The sequence below is a fragment of the Scardinius erythrophthalmus genome (genome assembly GCF_964197995.2).
Source record: "Scardinius erythrophthalmus genome assembly, chromosome: 9".
Classification (NCBI taxonomy): Eukaryota; Metazoa; Chordata; class Actinopteri; order Cypriniformes; family Leuciscidae; genus Scardinius; species Scardinius erythrophthalmus.
In genome coordinates, this window is record NC_138229.1 from 4,355,222 (window position 1) to 4,380,284 (window position 25,063).

The following is a 25,063-nucleotide window of genomic DNA, read 5'->3' on the forward strand; positions in this document are numbered from 1 at the left end:
GCAAAAATACAAACACATACACATTAATTTAATTGTATATATCCATATAATGATGACAAGGAATGAAGGGGTTCTACCTCTGAATGAATTCCAGAGTGCAGGCTGCCTCATCTTGATATTGAAGGTTGAATATATATAGTAGATTGCAAACACAGCAGCAAGTCCCGTTGCAAATGTTGGTGTGATGCCCTCAGATATTACACGGCCCTCAAAAGTGATCATCCAACCTTTAATTGTGACTTGCCCTGTTGCACCTGAAACTTTAAGTCATAACAACATGGGAATGCATGTTACCTTGTGTAAACATTTGTAAACTCAAGATGAATGGTCGATATGATACTGTATATATAATGTGTCTATCAAGGAATTTAAATGAAATGTATACCAGGCAGTATCAGGCGAGGACTTGCAGGAAGACTAAGAGTTGTCTCAACGTCAGCTGCAGTGGCAGACACCTTTAGGGAACAAATACATATGCTTACTATAATACGATTTTTAAGAAGAAAAATTGTTAAAAGGTCAATAATAAACACTAGGTGAGAGTAACCTAGAGGTGAATGAGGTAGGCTTCTGAAGTATCTACAGTCAAACTGCTAAATAGATTTAGCATTCAAAATTGGGTAAAGGGTAACAATTTTATTTGTACAGGTCTTGGGGAGTTCTACTGCAAATGTCTAAAAAGTAGTATGCACCCTTTTGTGGCTAAATAAAAAAATAAAACTTACATCTGTAAGGAGGATCAGTATAAATAAACAAAATGCATTCACAAGGAGTCCAGAAAGGCAATATTTTCTCACCAATTTTCCGTTTAAACAGAAAAATGCAAAGCCTTGAGGATTCAAGTGTCTCTCTTTAACCGAACTACAATTAACGTTAGCTTAATTTTCTTGTTAACTGTTTGTAAAACACATTAAAAGTTGACACAAACAAAATAAAACTCACCAAAACCATCTCGGTTAGCCGATGTTCCAATAATCTTATGGTTTGGTTAAATCCTTAATCACCGGGCAAGATGTAAGCTAATTATTGCTAATTTATTTTCCTGCTGCCTCCATCTGCCGATTGCCTCTCTTACCGGTTAACAAGTGTTGTTCCTCGGATGCAGACGTTCGACTAATGTTTCAAAATTAAACAAAAAAACACCCAAAAGTAATATTGTTTTGGCTATTCAAATCTAAGCCTCGCTGATAATGACATGTTAAAATCCCTAGCAAGACAAGCTCCTGAGAATCAGTTTGATATCAAACATTCTTGGCAATATGAATAAGATTTTAATTACCTTTTAATTTGTAGAAGACCCGATGTTGATGAAGAACACTCGATGATGTGTAGCATGCACATCATTTAAATTGTGCGTCGTCTTCTGGAAAATCTCCTTTCCAAATGATGGTTCCTGAAGTCCTTTCAGGAGTTGATGGCAAATTATTTCTGTATTTTTTTTAAAGAAATTTTACCAAAACAAAAGCAGTAGGCTATAGCCTCAATTTAAAAGACTAACGTTGTATCAAACTTCTGACCGTGCTCCAAATTCTCCAGTCAACGCAGTTTCTAAAAAATACTGTAGTTTCCTGTAATTTAAAACATCATCATACTGTTTAGGTCCTCTGTCCTGTTTCTCCAAGTTAAGCAACCCACAATGCATTGCTAACTACAGTACTAAACTGTTTAACATGAAAACAGTATTTTAGTGTTGGAAATTGGCTGTAAATTTACAGCAATTGCTTACAGTGTAGTTGTACACACACACACACACACACACACACACACACACACACACACACACACACACACACACACACACACACACACACACACACACACACACACACACACACACACACACACACACACACACACACACACACACACACACAGGCTCATTAAAAGGCTCTTGATGATTTACTGCACCACTTGACCTTTCATCCCTAAAGGCCAGAATATTCCCCTCATCTGAGAGACAGAGAGAGAGACCCTGAAGGTCTGCACCTCTGGGGATTTGTAATGCCTGATCATAAGCCTACACAGCACTTCAGTGTAGATTATGGGTGAGAGTGAGCATCACTGAAGAGAGCACTCTGGAGGGTGCAGGCCATTACTGTCTCGTACTGTATGTGTGCATCCTACACAAACACACACGTCACTGCCACTTTATTGCGATTTAGCATTTCTTTTAGGGATGCACCAATATATGGGCCAATAATCAGTATTGGCAAATAAAAACAATTATCCTCACTATGATCAGACATCAGCCGATTGCTTGAAAACAGGGCCGATTAAATCCTGTCAAGCAAAAGCAGGCAGAAAAATGCATTGGAACTCATGCTGTGTGTGAAGAAAATGTCTCTCGTGTGGAATTACTAATTCAGTAGTCTTCTGTGAGTGAGTCTTTACAAAAATTCATAATGCTTTTACTGTTATGCTTTACTTTTTTAATATCATACAACAACAAAAGAAGGCTCTAAACAACTAAATCTGCTTTGCCACGACTCTTTAAGCTTGACGTCGACTAGTCGCTGATCATGGCCTATAGAGGGTGCAACAGGATAAGAAATCTTTGAAGTCCACTTTTACACTCCATTTCCTACAGTTAAGTTCCAACAGTTTTCCACAAGACATATTTGATTATACCATCTGGATGCTCAAAATAGATCGTGAGAATGTTTTAAACAGCTTATTGTACACGCAAGTTAATAGCCGTTTTTAACTGATGCACTGCTGCATTAATGCACTAATGCACACAGACTGGTTGATTGGCTCTCTCTCTCTCCTCCCCCATGAGTGGACACGCCCCCTACTGCTGATTGGCTCTCTCTCTCTCTCCTCCCCCATCATGAGTGGACACGCCCCCTACTGCTGATTGGCTCACTCTCTCTCCTCCCCCATTATGAGTGGGCACGCCCCGAACTGCTGATTGGCTCAGCCTCTCTCCTCCCCATCAAGTGTGGACACGCCCCCCTTCTGCTGATTGTCTCTCTCTCTCTCTCTCTCCTCCCCCATCATGTGTGACCACGCCCCCTACTGGTGATTGGCTCACTCTCTCTCCTCCCTCATCATGAGTGGACACGCCCCCTACTGCTGATTGGCTCACTTTCTCTCCTCCCCCATCATGTGTGGACACGCCCCCTACTGCTGATTGGCTCACTTTCTCTTCTCCCCATCATGTGTGGACATGCCCCCTACTGCTGATTGGCTCACTTTCTCTTCTCCCCATCATGTGTGGACACGCCCCCTACTTCTGATTGGCTGACTCTCCCCCCCATCATGAGTGGACACGCCCCTACTGCTGATTGGCCACAAGAGTGTTGTGCTTTCTCGGTCTGATTCACTTTCAACAGTGTTTCTCAGAAATCGCTTACTGCGCCTTTAATCGAGGGAAATTATGAGTGATTGTGAGCAAAACAGGAGGATTTTAGAATTCAGTTCATGTTACTGTGAATTCAGACCATCCAAAAGGTTTAGAAATCTTAATTTAATGTTCAGAATTTAGTTAATGTGAGTTTATCAGTATAACTTTCTAAAAGAATCATTATCATTAATTTGAAACAAGGTATTAAAAGCAGAACACCAAACTATCAGTATCTAGCAGCAGATGTCATTCTAAACAATCCGACATTGGTATCAGAAAATCTTGTATCGTTACATCCATAAAATATTTAGGAGTAGTAAGAAACATGAGTGTCAAATTAAGTATTTTTTGTAAAGGTGTATTAGAGGTTGCTACTCTGTAAGAAGCTGGACTGTCAGGACAGGTTTGAGAGATCTGACATTGAACATCATTGTGACAAGCTGTAAAATGATGCTGAAATATCTGAATGCATTAAAATTGGTATGGTGGAAAGTTTGGCTCTGCAGGGCTCAAACAAACTGTAAGGCTGAGCTGTTAATGAGGCCTTTGCTAACTCAACGCATGGCTCTGAATGTGTAATGAGGAACTATTAAAATGTCCCTGAAACTCAGTACAGCTTAACACTCTCTCACTGGCTCTGGTCCAAAAACCTAGTGAGCTTCCTCGCTGTCGACAGCCTTCACCTGCAGCATCTAAACTAAAATGGAATTTCAAAAGTAACCAGTTTTGAATGCACTATTAGCAGCAACTGCATCAAAATAAATTGCAATATGCAAATTATAATCAACATTTCCCTTGCTTTGTCTGTCATCTCAGATGAATGTTTTCAACAATCTTCTCGCATTGCATCCTGGGATTGTCTAATTTACATTACCGTTCAAAAGTTTGGGGTCTGTAAGACTTTTTAATGTTTTTTTTAAGAAGGCTGCATTTATTTAATCAAAAATACAGTAAAAACTGTAATATTGTGAACTGTTATTACGATTTAAAGTAACTGCCTATTTGAATATATTTTATAATGTAATTTATTCTTGTGATCCAAAGCTGAAAATATTCAGTGTCACATGATCCTTCAGAAATCATTCTAATATGCTGATTTGCTGCTCAAGAAACATTTCTGGTTATTATCAATGTTGAAAACAGTTGTGCTGCTTCATATTTTTGTGGAAACCACAATACATTTATTTTCAGGATTATCTGATGAATAGAAAGTTCAAAAGAACAGCATTTATTTGAAATATTTTGTAACATTATAAATTTCACTTTTGATCAATTTAATGCATCCTTGCCGAATTTTTACTGACCTCCAACTTTGAATAGTAGTCTGTGATTCATTTTTTATTTATATAAAAAGAAAACATTGATATAAGTGAAGATGATACCTGATGATGCTGTTCTGAGCAGTTAGTGATCTGAATCTCCCCATCAGATTTAATTCTCTGTTTAAGTCAGATGGGATGCCATCAGAGCTAAACCCGCCAGCTGTTCTTACCCAGACATTTGGCAAAAGGTCTAAATCCATAATGAAGTTGCACCAGGCAGCAATATAACGGATATTCAATAAGTCAAAATAAATTAGGAGAGGCTTTGTGAAAACAATATACCGTAATCACAGACATCGCTATGCGGACAGGATTAGATTTCTCAGGGTGGGTCATTTGCTTTGTAATTTTGTTGAGGAAAAATACAGACTTGTTTGATTTAGACATAATTAAAATCACACAGTAAGTCTGTGAAACACGCACTTACCTGACCTTGAGGAAACTAGTCACATTCAAATTTCAAAGAGGACCTATTATGATCTTTTACAAAGTCTTAATTTTGTTTTCAGGCTCTACTAGAACAGGTTTTCATGCTTGAATGATTAAAAAACACCTTATTTTTCACAAATTCTCCATTGTTGCAGCTAGTCTCTTCCCAGTCTGTCAGTAACGCTCTGTTTAGTTCCTGTCTCTATGAAGTCCCTCCTTCAAAAAAGCACAACGTGCTCCGATTGGTCGGTTGAAGCAGGGAGTTGTGATTGGTCAAGCGCTTCGAGTGTGTTTAGGAAATGTCCCGCCCCTTAAGATTCAACACACTGCTAACTAACTCAACCAGGCCCCGCCCCTTTATTCTGCGAATGAATTATTTAAATGAGGAATATTTTGACGTGTTCGTTCCTGGAAGAAAACTTAAGACTACAATGGGGGCATTTCATGGAGTTCAGAAACACTGACATTGATATAGAGAATAACTTCTGCTGTGCTTTGTAAATCTGCAGACCTTTTTTCATGTTTAAAGGGATGGTTCGGAGTAAAATCAACCTAGGGTCCTTTGCACCATGACCTCGAGCCAAACACCCCCCAGAAGCCTTCTTTCCCTAGAGCTTGTTTATTTAAATAACACTGGCCTGACAGCTAATGCTACAGCTAACCCGCACGTCGAGGTATAATAAAAAATGCATTGCTTTCTGCCAGGACTTTTACGGGCTTTTCCCAAATCACTGAAGTGACCTCGACCTGCGGGTTAGCGGTAGCATTAGCCGTCAGACAAGTGTTATTTAAATAAACTCCTGATGTACTTACACACTTTCCAATGCCTCGTTTTATGAGTACAGAACCTATTTGCACTACTGTAGAAGTTTGGCACCATTCAGGGCATTATTAGTGGGGTAATTTACGAGATACAGCCTTGGATCCATTAGCACCTGCACTAAGCCATCCGGCTGATATCTCTAAATAAGCTCTAACTTTAATACTGTTCAACCAAGGGAAAAAAGGCTTCTGGAAGGGTGTTTGGCTCGAGGTCATGGTGCAAAGGACCTTAGGTTGATTTTACTCTGAACCATCCCTTTAAACAGCAACATTACACACTAAAGAAAGTTAAGAATGTAAAAACTGCATAACAGGTCCTCTTTAAGGCTTGAAATGGTGCTCACAAGCTCTTGGAACAAGACTTTCAATCTCTCATTCTGTCGTCGACTACGTAGATGCTTTAATTATCGATATGCAAACTGTGTGAGTGTGAGATACGGCCTTGAACGTTTCATTTGAGGATAATTACTCTCAAGGTTGAGCTGATCTCTAAACACACATTCACAGTGGTTCATCAGAAGCATCCCTGCACTACCTGTCTTCCTTCTCTGTGACAGTTAGACACTGTAAGAGTGTGTTTTCCCTCGGTTTGATCTTCTGTAGCCCTCCCTGTCCGCTTCTTTCACTCTACTTCTTGTCCTGCTCTCAGGGGATGGAGAAATACACCTCTTTATCTGTCCTTTCAATGTGTGGCAGAGGAATTATTCATCTGAACCTTTGAGTGTGAGATAGAGAGAGAGAGAGAGAGAGAGAGAGAGAGAGAGAGAGAGAGGTGGGAAAACATGCAGAGTGTGATAAAACGAGTGTGAGCTGTAGAATAAAAAGGAAATGTTCAGAATAGCATACTATGTTTCATACGTAATACATATACTGTACATTTTTCTCTGTGAAAGGAATACCCAGATTGCCCGTGAACAATCTGCAGCATTTTGTTTTTGTGCTGATTTTGGCGTAAAAGCCGTGGAATTCTGCAAAATAGATTTTTCACCAAAATTCTGCGAAAATTCTGTCATAATTTATCTACCGTCATGACATTTCCAACCTGTATCACTTCTTCCATGAAGCACAAAAGGAATGTTGTAACAGCAGCTCTTTTCCATGCAACTATTGCGAAATTCATGCAAAAGCATCATAAAGTAGCTATAATCCAAGTCTTCTGAAATCATGACTGAAATATTGAAATGAATATCACATCTAACACATAATTATCACATCGTTGTTTGTGCAAGTTAATATTAAATAAAATAAATAAATAAAACATTTTAGGAACAATAATATAGTAAATAAATAAATAAAATAGTTTTGAGATATTTTTATATAGTTTGTTATTTTGACATATTTAAAAAGATATTGCCCTTTAATTAGCTACTTTTCATTAGCAGAAAATTATTATGCAGTCACCCTAATTAAGATTCTCATTGTTTGCATGTGCGAGTTAAATATTAAATAATGTATTTGTATAAATAAATAGGTTTATGATTAATACAAATAATTAAATAAAATGCAGTTGTAAGATAAAATAAAATATTTTAAGACATTTTATATAGTTTGATACATTTAAAAGATATTGGCCCTTATTTAGCTACTTTTTTGTTAGCAGACTGTAAAATAACTAAAATGTTTTGATCAATTTGAACTATTCAAATTAATATTATCCAATCCCCCTAATTAAGATTCTCATTTTTGTTATTTGCAAAAACAAACAAACAAATAGTATGCATTGCAGTATCAGTGTAGTAGTAGTCTTGTAGTACTCAAGACCGGTCTTAAGACCTTTTCTGAAGGTCTTGTTCTTGTCTCGGTCTCAACCGCATTTGTACTCGATCTTGTCTCGGTCTAAGACTGAGGACTTCAAGACTGAGGACTTCAAGACTGAGGACTTCAAGACCGGTCAACACCACAACTGCGAGGATATCACTATACTGCCGTGTATTGTCTGATTTTTGTGAATGTGATTAATGTGATTGGATGGCAAGTCTTGGTTCCAACACACTGTGGTCTTGGTTTCGGTTTGTGCGGTGCTCTAGTGTGTAGTAAGCAGTGAGCTAGTCCTCCATTCAGAGAAGAGAAGGTAGGATGACAGCAGCTCATTTGCACTTATATTGGCACTGATGCTGTTTGAGCTCAACACATGACAGCAGCTCACTGGCTTCAACATCAGCTGTGTGAGTGTGCGCTCGCTGTTACATGAACGTGTGTGTTCACAAATTACATTGTGAGTGTATAACTTGACGCATATCATATCTATTCATTTATTACGCATTTTAGGTCAAAATGTATATGAATGTGTAGGAGAAAGTGTATTGTTAGGTCATTTTACCTTGTGAGTAAATGTCTAAAATAAAAATAAATTCTTGTCATCTCTATTAATACGAGCTCATAAAAGCAGCATGTGTGTAGTTGTACTCACTGGCATAGTCTGACTCCCGTGCAGCCCGCTGATGGCAGACTGAGCCTCGGTGTGTGTTGAAAACTTTACAAAGGCACAACCTGCAAAATACACACACACACAAGCATAGAAATAATGAGGAACAGCAGTGGAGGTTTTCTGCAGAGAACTGAGTGTCTCTGGTGAATGCAACACTGGAGATGAGAGAGAAGACGTGCTCACAAACACTAACACTCACTGCTGTTTCTAAGGGTGTGTTCACAGTTGGCATGTTTGGTTGGATTAAAGCGAACCCTGGTGCGATTGCTCTGTTAGTGCGGTTCATTTCAATAATTGTGAACGCTGCCATCCGAACCCTGGTGACACCAAACAAGCGGATCGAGACGCTGAAAACATGCAGTCATAATCGTGATGTTGCTCATCACAGTTCAGTTCAGGCATCAGAACCGCGTCTCCTCACAGCAGCTCTGGTGTGTGTGACGGAGGGATTCCTGACGCTGTTTTGACTCCTTTACACATTTATAAGCTCTTCACGAGTTCTCAGCTGGTCAGAATATCATCATATGTAGCGACACACACACAACGAGTGCATTTATCCCAGAACACAGCATTGTTGTTCGGTAAGTTTTGTCGCAAAATATACGCCATAAAAGCCGACCAATCAGGTTGAGAACTTGTCTCTATGCCTTTAGGTTCGGTATCTTTAGGTTCGGTGTTAAAATGCCAATGTGAATGCTAAGCGGACCAGGACTAAATGTTTTTGTTTTTGGTCCGGATCAAACAAACCAAGCATACTGAATTACAAGTGTGAACACACCCTTAGAGAACCACATCATCCTTCCAAGAACTTCATGATATCTCTTAAAAGTGTTTTTAACCCTACAAAGCCTACTGTATAAGATTTAATACATACATTTCTTAATTACCAATATGATCAAAACTTTGCTGCAAAACCTTTTGCACACAATCTCCAACATGCCTTCTGTCGTCTGATTGATACTTTTTTAGCAAGCAAAGTGTCTTTTAGTGGCTAGTGGTTTCTAAAGTTACTAGCCTCTCTGCATTTTCACTGGCCACAATTTATACCATATACCATAGGGAAACACTGACAATATCTCATAAAAAATTGCTGTCACTCAAAGACCTGATGCACGGATCCATTATACTGTTACACATGCATTTTCTTTCTCAACTGTTCACGTTCACTTAAGACATAACCGACTGTACCGGCTTTTTGACATTATATTGTGTGTGTTTGACTGTTTAAGCGCAATAAGAAGCGCAAAAGAACTCAGTTTAGTCCTGAGAGGGGGCCTTATGTGCCGCACTTTGGGTGTTTGAGCACAAAATCTGCAGGAATGTGTAAAAGTATGTGCAATACGCGCAATCCCATGGGGAAATTCAAGCCCTGTAACAGCAAAATGAAATGAGTGAGTGATTGAGGCGGGTGTGTCACTCGCTGTCGGAGAGATGAGAGAGAGAGAGAGAGAGAGAGAGAGAGAGAGAGAGAGAGAGAGAGAGAGAGAGAGAGAGAGAGAGAGAGAGAGAGAGAGAGAGAGAGAAAGCACAGCTGGTGTCGTCTATCTCTTCTGCGGAAAATGAGTATTGGTGTATAAGTGTATATATAAGAGTATAAGTGTTTCAGATCAGTTCAGTATCGATATGTATTGCAAAATTGATATTTTTGACTACACTACATTGCACTTAGTTTATTATTTCAGATACCTTTTTAAAAGACTTGAAAAGAGATATTATCCAAAGACTGCGTTACATGCCAGCTGCTTAAATACAGCCTCATTTGGCGGGTGTTAATGTGAAGCCCTGATCACAGCATATCTGTGCAGTGGAGGGTCATGTGATCGGACGCGCTGCTGATCATCAAACCTTCATGCTTTCATGTTGAGTTCAAAATCTCTTACGTCGATTCCCTCTTCACACATTTCAAACACGATTGACCTTTCTGACACTTTTCCCTCTTGCAGTGTGTTAATGAACGCAGCGTTTGGAGTCTGAGTAAATAACTCCTGCCTGGCCTGTGCCGGGGTTTGTCAGGTGATATCGGCACCCTGCGGCGGAAAGGCTTGTGTTAGCGATGAGAAACCCATCACTAAGTGTTTCAGAGGAGCGTCGGGTTGACGTGCGTGTGTTTGAATAGACTGACGCGGTGAAATGTAATGTGTAAATGACAGCACTTCTGCTACGGCACTCAAGGTTGAACGCTGCTTTTCTGTTTGTTTGTTTTGACTTTGTCTTTTTCTGTAGAAGGTCACTATTCTTTAACTGCTCAGAATATAAAACACATCTCAGACGAGAACGCGCGGATGTCTGTCATTCACTAGCAAGCACAAAAACTGCTGTGAATACTGAAGAGAGATATAACTACAACTCACCTTTACTGTTTCCATCAGGGCCTCGTAATACGGTGCACTCTTCGATGACTCCGTACGGCTCGAAAAAGCGGTACACGTCCTCTTCCGTCTGCTGCTTATTCAACATGCCCACAAACAGCTTCCGGTCCTCTGCGAAATACAAGCACAAAGACAGAATATAAACTTCCACTGGATCATCTCAGATTTGATCTGCTTTCACAGTCCAATTTTGCAGGCCTCAGGGCAGAACGTATTCATTGTATCAAATGTGATGAAAGGATAACCCTGAATATTGTCAAATAATCCCAAAACAATAAATAAACAACATATCTTTCTGTTGCATCTACACTCAATAGTAAACATACAGTCCGACACAAGCAAATGATACTGATGAACAAATGACTCTTTTGAGCTGATACTTTAAATCAATCAATCAATCAATAAATCAATCAATCAATCAATCAATCAATCAATCAATCAATCAATCAATCAATCAATCAATCAAAAAGGCTCCTAATTAAAGGGGTCATGACATGAGAAACCAAATTTGCCTTGATCTTTTGGTATATAAGAGGTCTTTGTACCATTAAAACGTCCTGCAAGTTTCATAGCTTAAGACGTCCTCCCCATTATAAACGAATCCTTTATTTAATCCAGCTCTAAATACAGCTTGTTCTGGATCCATGGTATGAAGTGACGTCACGGTACGAAGTGACGTAGCAGTCGTTTGCATATGACCGCTTCCAGCGTAGACAACTACGCTTCAAGCGCAAGATAACTAGCCTCATTTCATCATCGCATCTGTCACGCGCTTCACATGTGTTCAGTCGACGTGCAGCGAGTGGGTCTGTTTACAAGAAGATTGCGATGTCACGCAGATGTGCTGTTCCTGGCTGTGGACAAACAACATGTTTGAATAATATACGCTGCTGAAAGATCCAGACGTCAGGGGAAGATGGATGCAGTTTATTTTTTTGCGGACGTCCCAGTCACGGCAGTGTTAATTTAGGCGTGTGTTCTCCACATTTCAAGCATGAGTGACAGTTGAGAACAATCGCAGTTTGATGCTGGCTTTGCCAGAAAACTTTTGTACAAGATAAGGCCGTGTGGACTATTCTGGGCTCAACAACGACGACGCAAACTGTAAGTAATGTGGGCTATTTAAAACTTTAAACTTTTTTAAAACGTTAATTGCAGTTTAATTCATTATGAATAATCACCGTGTTTTTACTTAGTTTAGCCTACTTATTGTTTTCATGACCGTCATGTTCATGCCCCGTAGGCTATTAAAAGATGTAGGCTGTTAAACTGACAAAATAGTTTCACACTTTCTATGTGGACGGGCTGATGCATTCTTAGTTGTGTTGATGGTTAATTTCCTCTGATTCCGACTCAAACATTGCAATCGCCATCGCCTCGCACGCATCACCCGTTACTATGGTAACGGTAAACACAGCTCCGCAAAATCCGCACGTTTTGACAAGGGGGCGTTAACAATTGATGCATAGGCACTGACGTTATCCAATCATAACAGTGGGTGTTAACACTGAACTCTTAAAGGGGAAACACCCCCAAAACAGACTGTTTGAATCAGAGCATGAGAAACAGGGTGGGAAAAGGTCATATATCACTCAATTTTAAAAGTTTTTTTGTCCACAAAACTATAGTAATACTATAATTGCACCTAAGGGAACATAATAAAAGAAAAGAAAAAAACATGTCATGACCCCTTTAAGACTGAATTGTATAGTAAGCAGTGATTTTGTGCATTTGAGTGTCACTCACACACTCTCTGAGTGTCCAGGCCTGACGCCACAGCAGACTTTATCATCTTTATGAGTGTGTCCCCATCAGCACTGAGCTATATACAGCAACACACTAACACCAGACACACAGACGGGAGCTGGATCTATATAAAGCAGCAGTAAAACGCCATCAAGTACCACGCAAGGCCAAAACCTGCACGCACACACACACGCACACACACTTTACGGTCCTGATGGAAACAGTAAAGGCTGCACATCCTTCACTAACCTCTCCTCTGGGATGTGTTACGACTGTGAAGCTTTCACTTAGCTGTAGCAAACAATATATACAGTGTGGGGTAGTAACTGATTACATGTGATCTGAATTACATAATCAGATTACAAAAATTAAGTATTTGTAATAGATTATATTACGTTTTAACCAAACATTTTAGTCATGTAAATTGTAATCAGTCACCGACTACAATTTGCAAGTCTCTCTCTCTCTCTCTACATATACATATATTTATATATAATTAATTTCAAGGGGAATTACGAGAGTCGTGCCAGTCACCAATCTCAAATTCTCATTGGTCGGTGGATGTCGGATGTCTCTATCAGATTGTGAATCTCAAATCCTTGTGTTTGTCCTAGCCACGCTCCATCCCAATTGAAGTCAATGTATTTGCAGTTTCCTTAAGCTGTAGTGTGATACGGGCCCAGAGTTTTAGTCTAGTTGTGGATGCACTGCTTGTGTTAGCTATAAAAATAAACACACACCAACACAGCATGTATAAAACAACAGACTCTCGGCACTGAGACACTCATACATACAAACATCTCACAGCGACACGCGCGCTTTTACCATCCAAACACACATTCCCTCGCTGTTTACCCTTGAATCCAAGTTGCATCATCTGTGTGTGTGTGTGTGTGTGGGGGTTCAGTGCTTTGCAGGCAGTAAGTCTTTGAGATCTTTCTCTCTCCATCTTTCTGTGCCGCCGGTTGCAGACTATTGCATTTGAGTTGCAGTGCTGCGGATCTCTGACCTGTAGCCTTTAATGAGAGAAACCACCACACACACACACACACACACACACACACACACACACACACAGCCTGAAACCAGGCAATATGCAGAAATTCTGCTTTGTTCACTGGCGCTGACGCTCTCTAGAAATAGACTCATAGGAAAGAGAAACAGTGAGATCTCTTTAGGGTGTTTACGCACGTTTGGTTGGATTAAAATGAACCCTGGTGCGATTGCTCTGTTAGTGCGCTTCATTTGAATGAGTGTGAACGTGTCATCTGAACCCTGGTGACACCAAACAAGCTGAAGAGATGAGTCTCAGTCCGCCTCAAAACTAACTCTGGTGCGGTTTGAATGATATATGAATGCAACACGGACCAAATACATGTAAACGAACCAAAAACAGGACATGATGTCACAAGATGCGATCCTAAAAAGGACAGAATGTTCAAGCACACCTGTTTTTTCTCATCATAGTCGTGATGTGATGGACAAAGTTCAGTTCAGGCATCAGAAGCGCGTCTCCTCACAGCAGATCTTGGTGTGTGTGACGGAGGGATTCCTGATGCTGTTTTGACTCCTTTACACATTTACAAGCTCTTCATGAGTTCTCAGCTGGTCAGAATATCATCATATGTAGCGACACACACACAACGAGTGCATTTATCCCAGAACACAGCATTGTTGTTCGGTAAGTTCCGTCGCAAAATATACATCATAAAGCCAACCAATCAGGTTGTGAATATATTCACATGACTTTAGGTTCGGTATCTATTAAAATGCCAATGTGAACGCTAAGCGGACCAGGAATATGTTTTGTTTTTTTTGTCGTTGTTTTTTGGTCAGGACCATACGAACTACAAGTGTGAACATATCCTTATTATCACAATTGTGTCTCCTCGGCAGCAATAGAAATAAATGGAGAGTAACTGGACATGTTTGCTCTAGTCTCCTGTTTCTCAGACGTTTCTTTTGAGAAAAAAACACCAGACATGTGTCCATCACAAATACACAAGATTTCAACAATGGCTCACACTGCTATTTTTGTGTTATTTATATATTATAATAGTTTTTATTTACTAATATTTTGAATTCACTTTTATTTTAATATTTTCAGTTTTCATTTTAATTTTGTAATGTGGTACATCATTTTTATTAGTTTCTCTTAAATATTTCTTTAGTTTATTTTTATTTTAGTTTTAGTCATTTTAATTTAAATTACAGTATTTTATTTCAGTTAGTTAACATTTTCTAATGTTCACTCTTTTTTTTAATCTAATATTTACATTTACCTATTATAATTTTATTTCAGCTTTATTTCAATTACCGAAAACAATTTTTAATATTTTCTTAGTTAACAATAGCAACAGTGGCTCAGGGATCTCAATATAAACTAAAATGATCTGAGCTGCTCCACAATCATTTTATAGCTCTATATACTCTTACTGAACTATCATTTAGGAGAAATATTAAGATTAAATGAAACATTATGGAGATCTCATTTGCTGAAAAGTGCAATTCCAGCACTAGTAATGGAGCCAAATGGAATTGAACAACTCCTAAACACGTTCAGCTAAAGCTAATCCTGCCTCCTCTACTTGAGATGCTGAAACACACAAACAGCACCACAGTCACAGTGTGGGAAATCAACCTTACTTAAAAGTTGTCTCCGCATAATAAGCTGGGACAGAAGAAAGTATTTTACCATCGAATCTCTCGGGCAACCTGTGCGCAATAAAGAGCTCCTCTCGGGAACTGTCACTTTGATTGACAGACAGACTCAATTGCTGATGATGCAGATAAATTACCTTATCCGTCAATAAACGCATACTACAGAGACACCATATTTACAATTTATATTAGACCACTGAAGCGTCTCTCTCGCTCTCTCGTGCCAGATCCTGCTGGCCACAATTCTAATTATCCGCACAGACCCCTTCATTTGCTTCTCATTAGCATGTTGAATATTCATGAGTCTAATCTGTTAGCCCCTCCCTCCCAGGGGTCCGTGGCAATCTACACACACCAGCTCTGCTCCGAAGCCTAGCGATCTGCATTACACACGTGTACACGGCACCTCGAGAGGAAGTGACGGATTTGATGTCTATGTTTTCATCGTTCATCAGTTGGAAAAATAAAATTGTTCTGAATGTGATTTTAATAATATTGTTTCCCTGTGCAGTTGTGGTGTGGACTCTACTAGTCTTTTATATACTTAGAACTACCAATATAGTTATTAGCGTATAGTTGAAATACAATAAGTTTACGTTTTTTTTACATATATATATTATGTCAGGTAACGTTTATTTTATTTCAAGTAACAATTTTTTTTTTCTCATTTTCAAAAAAACTGTTTAATTTGATGTACTAAAATAACAAAAAACTATACATAATACAAATACTAATGTACTAAATTAACAAAATGAAAATGGAGAATATAAAAACTATAATAGTATCGTGATAGGAAGGTGATGACCAACCTTTATGTAACATTTACTCTAAAGAGGTTTTCTAGCATTGAAAATAAGATTTCATTTTTATTTCATAGGAGTATGTGCATTAATGTGTGAGGGAAAACCCATTGTTCTGTGAGAGAAAGGCATCAGAGAAATGAGAACGGAGAAGCGAGAGAGGCTGAAGGGACATGAGAAAAAGTGGGAAAGGGAAGGAGAGATGATGCAAGGATGAGTTAAATGTGTGCAGTCCTGAGCTGTGCTTCTTTGTGCCGGAGGGAACTTTAATGTTCAAGACCTCTTCAGCAATAAAGGACACACACACACGTTCAAAATGTGCCACTGGGGTTTGGAGTAAAAATGGGAAGCAGTGTGTGTGTGGACATCGTCTGAAGGATGAGTTTATAACATGAATGAATAACATCTGGAGCTATTGTTGGCTTCCACCATCTAGACCCCAAGAAGAAGTGAACGCAAACGCTTCTACTTAAAGTCGGCATGAAAAAGTAATTGCGTACAGTCTTTTCTTCTCTATTGTGTCGAATATTCAAGTGAAACGGCTTTTCGAACAAGAACAAATGTTGGGCGGGGCTTGATTTTGTCATTGGAGAATTGATTGGATGGTTGTGGTTTGCTATTGGTGGATCTCATGTGACTGACAGGTTGCCCCGCCCTCGTCATCAGAGGAGAGAAGAGACGAGGGAGAAGTTATTTTGAATAAAGATTAGAGATGTGCGGTTGGCGGTTACAGCCGCGGACTCCGCGGAAAAACCGCGGATCGGTCGGATGACGTGACGAAAAAAATATTTTAATTAAATTCGGGCGGGTGGCGGGCGGTTGAACCAATCAAATGAAAAATATATGTATACACCAATCAGCGGATGGCGGGCGGGTGCGGTTTTGAAAATTGGTCAAAAACGTTGGTGAGGATGGATGGCGGACGGATGATGAGTTTTGTGATGCGGTTGCGGATGAAATAATAGCCCATCCGCGCATCTCTAGTAAAGATTACGAGGCACATTTAAAAGAAAATAATGATGTGCATGGATAAATCATATATAATAAATCCTGTAATATTTCATAAAAAAACAATCATTGTCCATTTTGATTTCATGGTGACTTTAAGCATGCTTGAAGTGCATTCTGAAATGTGCAAGTACATAAATGCATTCTCAGTGTTGCCATAAGTGGCACTAAAATGAAGAGAATCTTGCAGAGCAATCTAGTTCACATTAACGTTGAACTGCATGCTTGTGTGAAGTATGTTTTTAGCATTAGCTATTCATACAAACTGTCTCATCTCTCCAAAATCCCATTTCAGCAAATCTGAAACACTCAAAATTATTATGAATTTATAATTATAAATTAAAATTATGGAAGCTTGTTTCCGCCACAGAATAAAAAACATAAAAAAGGTCATTTTACAACTTTTTAACTCACAATTCTGATTTCTTTTCTCGCAATAGCAAGTTTAAATCTCGCAATTCTGACATTTGTTCTCAGAATTGCATGATATAAACTCGCAATTGCGAGTTCAGAATCGTGTGATAAAAAACTGATATAAAGATATAATATAAAGTTGCAATTGTGAGTTGTAAAGTCAGAACTGCGTGATATAAACACAATTGTGAGTTGTAAAGTCAGAACTGCGTGATATAAACACAATTGTGAGTTGTAAAGTCAGAACTGCGTGATATAAACACAATTGTGAGTTGTAAAGTCAGAACTGCGTGATATAAACACAATTGTGAGTTGTAAAGTCAGAACTGCGTGATATAAACACAATTGTGAGTTGTAAAGTCAGAACTGCGTGATATAAACACAATTGTGAGTTGTAAAGTCAGAACTGCGTGATATAAACACAATTGTGAGTTGTAAAGTCAGAACTGCGTGATATAAACACAATTGTGAGTTGTAAAGTCAGAACTGCGTGATATAAACACAATTGTGAGTTGTAAAGTCAGAACTGCGTGATATAAACTCGCAATTGTGAGAAAAATAGTCTGAGTTGTGAGATAAAAGTTTGAAATAGTTTAATTCAGTGGCGGAAACAAGCTTCCATACAAAATGACTGACAAGCTGAGAACAACTCTTTGATTGGCTTAACAATAGTGTGTTTGGTGGATTCCACAGGGCGTAGGGCTGTCACACACACAGCTGTGAGATCTCAGGACACTTATTTCACTGATATCTGTGGGACGTTTCCACGCTGTTCTGTAAAAATATTGCTTTCGGCACATTGAAATAATATCTACAGGATTTCACACACTTACTCGCACAGTGTTTGGCTCAGTGTGTAATCTCGGTCTGCCTCAGACTGACGGAAAACTCGCCGCAGATCAAATAAATGCCTTTATTAATAAATCAGGAGACATTAGAGTCTGTCAAACAGCGTTTGATGATGACAGAGCAGCGGACAGAGACTCCAGCGAAACGCTGAGATATTCAACAGCGCTCGGACACTTCATCCCTCTGTTCCTCATCCATAAAGCATTTCACTGTGACATCACATCAGATGCTACCAGATGATCGGTAAAAGAATGAGATTTTTGTATTTTGAAGTGAAAGCAAAGACATTTTAAATGTTACAAAAGATTTCTATTTCAAATAAATGCTGTTCATTTGAACTTTATATTCATCAAAGAATCAGGAGCAAAAATGCATCAAGGTTTTATTATATATTACTATATATATTATGTATGTGTGTCTGGCAAACCTGTATAGAATATATCATCTTTGACCGCACATCAACAACTCTGCGATGGACTCCTTATGAGCTGCCCTTTTCACCCTAATCTTAACAGACAGCGGGAGCGACACACACTCCTCACAGCCGCAACACACACTCCCTCACAGCTGCGGATCCGGGACAGTCCGACCGGCAGGTGGAACGTTACAAATCTGCAGAACAGCGTGATTTCAGACTTTAAAGTCTTTATGTGTCTGTTCTCGACTGAGACGGGGGTATAAACCTGCTCCTCACACAGAAATCAAACCGGCTCGGGAGTGTGTTTGTGTGCAGACAAACAAACCTTTAATCTGCGAGGAGAACAGTCAGCGTTTCACATGGAGAGAAACAAGGCGGCAGAGTTTAAATTCTGAATCTTAAACCTCAGATTAAACTCTGACCTCGAGTCCAAACTCTGATCGAAACCATGAAAAGTAAATCACTCATGAAACTTCAGTCCAACATAAACTGAGTGCAAAATTAGATGGAAGTGTTATCTTAAAATCTCCAATCTTCAACATTGTTGTTTATGCGGGCTGACCTTGGATTCGGCCTGCGTTATCATTTCATACCTCAAACTCCTTCAGTGTTACCTGGAAAAATAAGCTAGACAACTTTCAGAGATATATCATAGTCATATTTCAGAGAAAAATGTAATTAAAGCTAAATAAAATTTAAAATCTATAAAAAATGACAAAAGTACATAAAGATGCTAAACACTTAAACTACATATGTGACCCTAGACCACAAAACCAATCACATGGGTAACATTTTTTTATATTGAGATTTATACACCAAATGAAAACTGAATAAATAAGCTTTCCTTTTGATGTATGGTTTGTTATGATAAGACAATATTTGGCCGAGATACAACTATTGAAAATCTGTTATTCAGAAAATGCAAAAAAAATAGAAAAATTTAGAAAATCTCCTTTAAAGTTGTTCATTTATGTTCGCGATTGTGCAGCATTCACTCACAAAAATAAATGTTTTTTAAATTTACGGTAGGCAATTTACAAAATATCTTCATGGAACATGATCTTTAGCCTAATGATTTTTGGCATGAAAGAAAAATCAATAATTTTGACCAATTCAATGTTTTGAAGGCTATTGCCACAAATATACCCGTGCGACATGTGACTGGTTTTGTGATCCAGGGTCACATATTAAATGAAAACTGAAAAAAATAGAATAGAAAATAAAAGCTAATTCAAAACATTAATAAATACTATAAATAATACTAAAATGCTTGCTAGTAATCTGTCGCAAGTATAAAAATAATGCTGACAGTTTAACATATCTTTGCTGTTGTTGTTTTAATTTGATCTATTACTTTCCTTAATTTCTTACTGGCTGTTTACTTGTCTCGAAAAATGATCTTCAAAAAGCCGTAAGCAAAGATCACTACAGTGAACAACACTTGAAGGCTTCTTATAATTGCTTTCATTTACTTAGTAAATATTTGCATTGAAACTCTATATTAGTTTTGCTGTGGTATCCACACTGATGTTCTTCTGGCATTGCTATAAAACACTGAAACGTCGGCATCATGTCAACCCTGGGTGACGTGCGAGTTTTGAGAAAGGTGTGCGTGTCCTAGAAACTAGAAACAGAATGGCAAATGTTCTGACGCACCTGTAATGCTGTCATTTCAGACCCGAGGAGGATCAAATATTCATCCTAGCAGAGGAATCTGTCCGAGATCTCTATAAAACAAGATCGGCTCAATCTCTCGTCCCCAGCTGAGCCCGACACACACACTCACACACACTCCCGTCTCAGATGGCCTGCTGGGAAGGTCCCGCTCAGAGCTGGAGTGTAATTATACTATATCAACCCATCCGCTCCCTGGGAATAGAGTGAGCTTGTGGTGACAATACAACTATAATACACACACTTTTACAGGAGATTCCATAAGGAATTTCCAGTTGTTATTATTGTGCTCAAATGACACAGAAAATGTAAATAGCTACTGCCACAATATGGTAATTCAGTTTGATGACAATACTGTATAAATAATCTTGAGATGTATATTAGTTTGTTTGATTGCTGTAAATTCTGTGCACACAAATTTAACACGCTCACATACATAAAGCCATCATCGTGGTCAAGATGTACATCATTTTTTTCGCGCATGTCATGTGCAGGGCTCTGTAATTTCTGCATGTCCGTTATTGGAGTCCACAAATCCTTCAAAATGAGATCTAGAGATAACCAAGACCTTCCGAAAACCATCAAAAGAAGGTTAAGATGAGAAAAGAAATTGTGCAACTCAAAAAAGTGTGAGTATACAAATATAGCACAGTGAATTATAAATGCCTTGCATGGTGCACTCAATTTGTAACTATATATTTTGCATCTGCTTAGTATTACAGCAAAATAAAAATTTGAGCATTTCACAGGTTTCATAAGCATCAATGTGCATGACGTGGAGTCTTTTATGGATGTGCACTGACAGATGTGCAGTGCGCTGACACCTGGTCTCCAAACGCAGACCTCTCCGAGTCGAGATGTGAATTCCACCGAGAGCCCAGCGCTGCTTTAACATGAATGAACTCACACTCGAGTCAAAGAGACAGAGCGGACGGGCTCTCCCATCCATCATCGTCATGACAAACTGACAACAGGCCTTATGAGGGACCAGAGATGCTCATGGACACGGCGGACACACACATGCGCTCCAGGAAAAGCAATAGAGGCTTGTAATGAATCTGTGCGGAAGGGAAATATGGAGAGAAAATGAATGCATTTGTTCATATTATCATTAACTGACATGTGCTGTGATAGGAATCACTACGTATACAACACACACACACACACACACACACACACACACACACACACACACACACACACACACACACACACACACACACACACACACACACACAAGGCTGTCAGGACATGTCAACGCAGTTATACTGTATGTGTCTGAGAGAGTGAATATATTGACACTTAAAATAGACACTTGTCTATTCTATAACATCATCCTCCATCTTCATCTGCGTTTCACAATCATTCATCAGATGGTTTGTCAAAATAAAATACTTTCATTTTCTGCTTCTGTGTGTGTGTGTGTGTGTGTGTGTGTGTGTGTGTGTGTGTGTGTGTGTGTGTGTGTGTGTTGCACAACAGCAGTCCAGCTGAGTACCAAGCCACATCAAAGAACACCTTTAAACTGTAAATGGCCTCTGTATTTTATGGGTGATGATTATAGAGAATGGTCTTTATTACACACATACACGCATGCAGCATGTAGACAACTCCCTTTTTAATTGCAAAAAATAAAATAATAAAATAAAATAAAATAAAATAAAATAAAATAAAATAAAATAAAATAAAATAAAATAAAATAAAATAAAATAAAATAAAATAAAATAAAATAAAATAAAATAAAATAAAATAAAATAAAATAATGGAACAGTTCCCCTAGACTAGAAATGTGAAAAATTATAATAAAAATATATATAATAAATAAATAATAAAAATTACTGCCATTATTTGCTTTCATGTTATTTCAAACCCATATACAAAAGATGAATAACTGAAGTAAATAATGACAATTTCTATTTCTGAGTGAACTATTCCTTTAATGAACTTTAAAGTCAGAAGTTCGCTAGTCATTTCTTGCCTATTGTGACGAATATCAGAGTGAAACGGCTTCTGGAACAAGAATAAATGTGGGGCGGGACTTGATTTTATCCATGTGGAATTGATTGGATGGTTGTGGTTTGCTATTGGTGGATCTCATGTGAGTGACAGGTTGCCCCGCCCACATCACATCATCACAGAAGAGATGTTGCTGCAAGAGGGAAGGGAAATTATTTTTGATGAAAGATTAAAAGGGCACATGAATTTAAAAAAAATAATAATGATGTGCACGAATAAATCATTTATGATTTATAATATCCAATACTCCATCAGTGATTGGTTTCTGGGTGTGCAGGCATTTGCCTCCAGCTCTTTTCTCTGAGGTGTAATGAATCCAAGAATAGGATGGACACTTAAAGCAAATGTTTAAATAGTTCCATCTCAAAACATTTAGTTCCTATTAAAGGACTCGAGTGAATCTCACACACACACTCACACACACACACAGAGGACTGAAACTGCTCATTTACCAAAACATTTCCCAGGATCCCCATCTCAAACTAACAACATGACAAACAACCAGAGGGACCAGAGATCTTTCTAAAACACACTTTATTCAGTAGAAAACTATGTAAGGTCAGTCCTGCCAGTTTCTCAGATTCATGGAGACTTAGTGATGCACCAGATGCATGACAAGAGCTTTCTTAAAATAAGATGCTCCAATCTGCATCCTGCAAAATTGATATTTCATAAGAATGCACACTTTGAATGGCCATGAAGGAAGAAATATCCTTTTTGGCAGAAGAATGGTGCAGTTACAGCATCTACCAGCAGGGGATAACTGGAGCATGCAAACCTGACAAACACTGAACACTTGAGGAAAGGTTTTTCATGTCTACGTGTGTGTTTCTCAGTCCGGCAGAAACTACATGGTGGGCATGACTTTGATGAAAGCCAAAAGTGGTTTTGAGGGACTACACGGCCCTTTCCAGTCTAAATGGACACTTATTGATCAGAACAAGCAATCATGGCCTAGATTTGGTCAAAAGTCTGGCTGTGATGTTTCTGCTAAGGGAGGTTTTTTGTCAACATCAAACCATCAAAGTTTCAGTCTTGTGTTGATCTCTGAATGGCTTTTTGCTTTGGCACTTTCTGTCTTTGTCTTTCTCCTTCAAAAACCCTCACCGTCCAGCCGAACGGCTCCCTTCACAGGCGTAAATCCGGGCGTCTCCCTGCCCTTCACGCTCCTCGCTGGCCGGATCAATGAGCGCTTACATCTTCCATTTATCTCAGGAAACACTCACTCTTAGCCAACATGCATCAGCCTGTAACAACCCCAATTACCCTGCTGGATTTAAGGGGTCTGTGGTATCTGTTTAACATGCAAAAGGATGACAGAAGCTTGTTTAATGAAGTCCTCTTATGACCCAGTGTGTTGTTAAAATACTCATTTGACTATAGAGAGCCACTGTATATAATGAGAAACATTTGCCTTATGTTTGTACTGGTTAATTAGCATTTTTAAAATCAGGATTGGGAGTTTGGGGTAAATGAAAGGAATATTCTGGGACATTTTCCCCCTTAATGTCTATTGACAACATCTGTGGCATGCTGTTGATTACCACAGACAATCATTTCAAACCTGTCCCTCAGTTTGTAGAAACAGAAGAGAACATGTATTTACAGTAAAACACTTTCAATGGAAGCCTAGCATAATAAATAAATAAATAAATAAATAAATAAATAAATAAATAAATAAATAAATAAATACATATACACACTCACCTAAAGGATTATTAGGAACACCTGTTCAATTTCTCATTAATGCAATTATCTAATCAACCAATCACATGGCAGTTGCTTCAATGCATTTAGGGGTGTGGTCCTGGTCAAGACAATCTCCTGAACTCCAAACTGAATGTCAGAATGGGAAAGAAAGGTGATTTAAGCAATTTTGAGCGTGGAATGCTTGTTGGTGCCAGACGGGCCGGTCTGAGTATTTCACAATCTGCTCAGTTACTGGAATTTTCACGCACAACCATTTCTAGGGTTTACAAAGAATGGTGTGAAAAGGGAAAAACATCCAGTATGCGGCAGTCGTGTGGGCGAAAATGCCTTGGTGATGCTAGAGGTCAGAGGAGAATGGGCCGACTGATTCAAGCTGATAGAAGAGCAACTTTGACTGAAATAACCACTCGTTACAACCGAGGTATGCAGCAAAGCATTTGTGAAGCCACAACACGCACAACCTTGAGGCGGATGGGCTACAACAGCAGAAGACCCCACCGGGTACCACTCGTCTCCACTACAAATAGGAAAAAGAGGCTACAATTTGCACGAGCTCACCAAAATTGGACAGTTGAAGACTGGAAAAATGTTGCCTGGTCTGATGAGTCTCGATTTCTGTTGAGACATTCAGATGGTAGAGTCAGAATTTGGCGTAAACAGAATGAGAACATGGATCCATCATGCCTTGTTACCACTGTGCAGGCTGGTGGTGGTGGTGTAATGGTGTGGGGGATGTTTTCTTGGCACAATTTAGGCCCCTTAGTGCCAATTGGGCATCGTTTAAATGCCTGAGCATTGTTTCTGACCATGTCCATTTCTTTATGACCACCATGTACCCATCCTCTGATGGCTACTTCCAGCAGGATAATGCATGTCACAAAGCTCGAATCATTTCAAATTGGTTTCTTGAACATGACAATGAGTTCACTGTACTAAAATGGCCCCCACAGTCACCAGATCTCAACCCAATAGAGCATCTTTGGGATGTGGTGGAACGGGAGCTTCGTGCCCTGGATGTGCATCCCACAAATCTCCATCAACTGCAAGATGC

At 38.9% G+C, this 25,063-nt stretch overlaps 1 protein-coding gene across 1 annotated transcript in view; it reads right to left on the reverse strand.

Annotated features, from left to right (window-relative positions):
* The window catches only part of LOC308696599 (CUGBP Elav-like family member 5), a gene marked incomplete at its 5' end in the record, with an annotated part of 179,909 nt that overhangs the window by 35,667 nt on the left and 119,179 nt on the right, over nucleotides 1-25,063 (reverse strand). Inside the window, 2 exons of the mRNA XM_081375438.1 lie at nucleotides 8,330-8,409; nucleotides 10,699-10,827. Coding sequence (XP_081231564.1) covers nucleotides 8,330-8,409; nucleotides 10,699-10,827 — 209 coding nt within the window. The remainder of the gene's footprint in view (nucleotides 1-8,329; nucleotides 8,410-10,698; nucleotides 10,828-25,063) is intronic.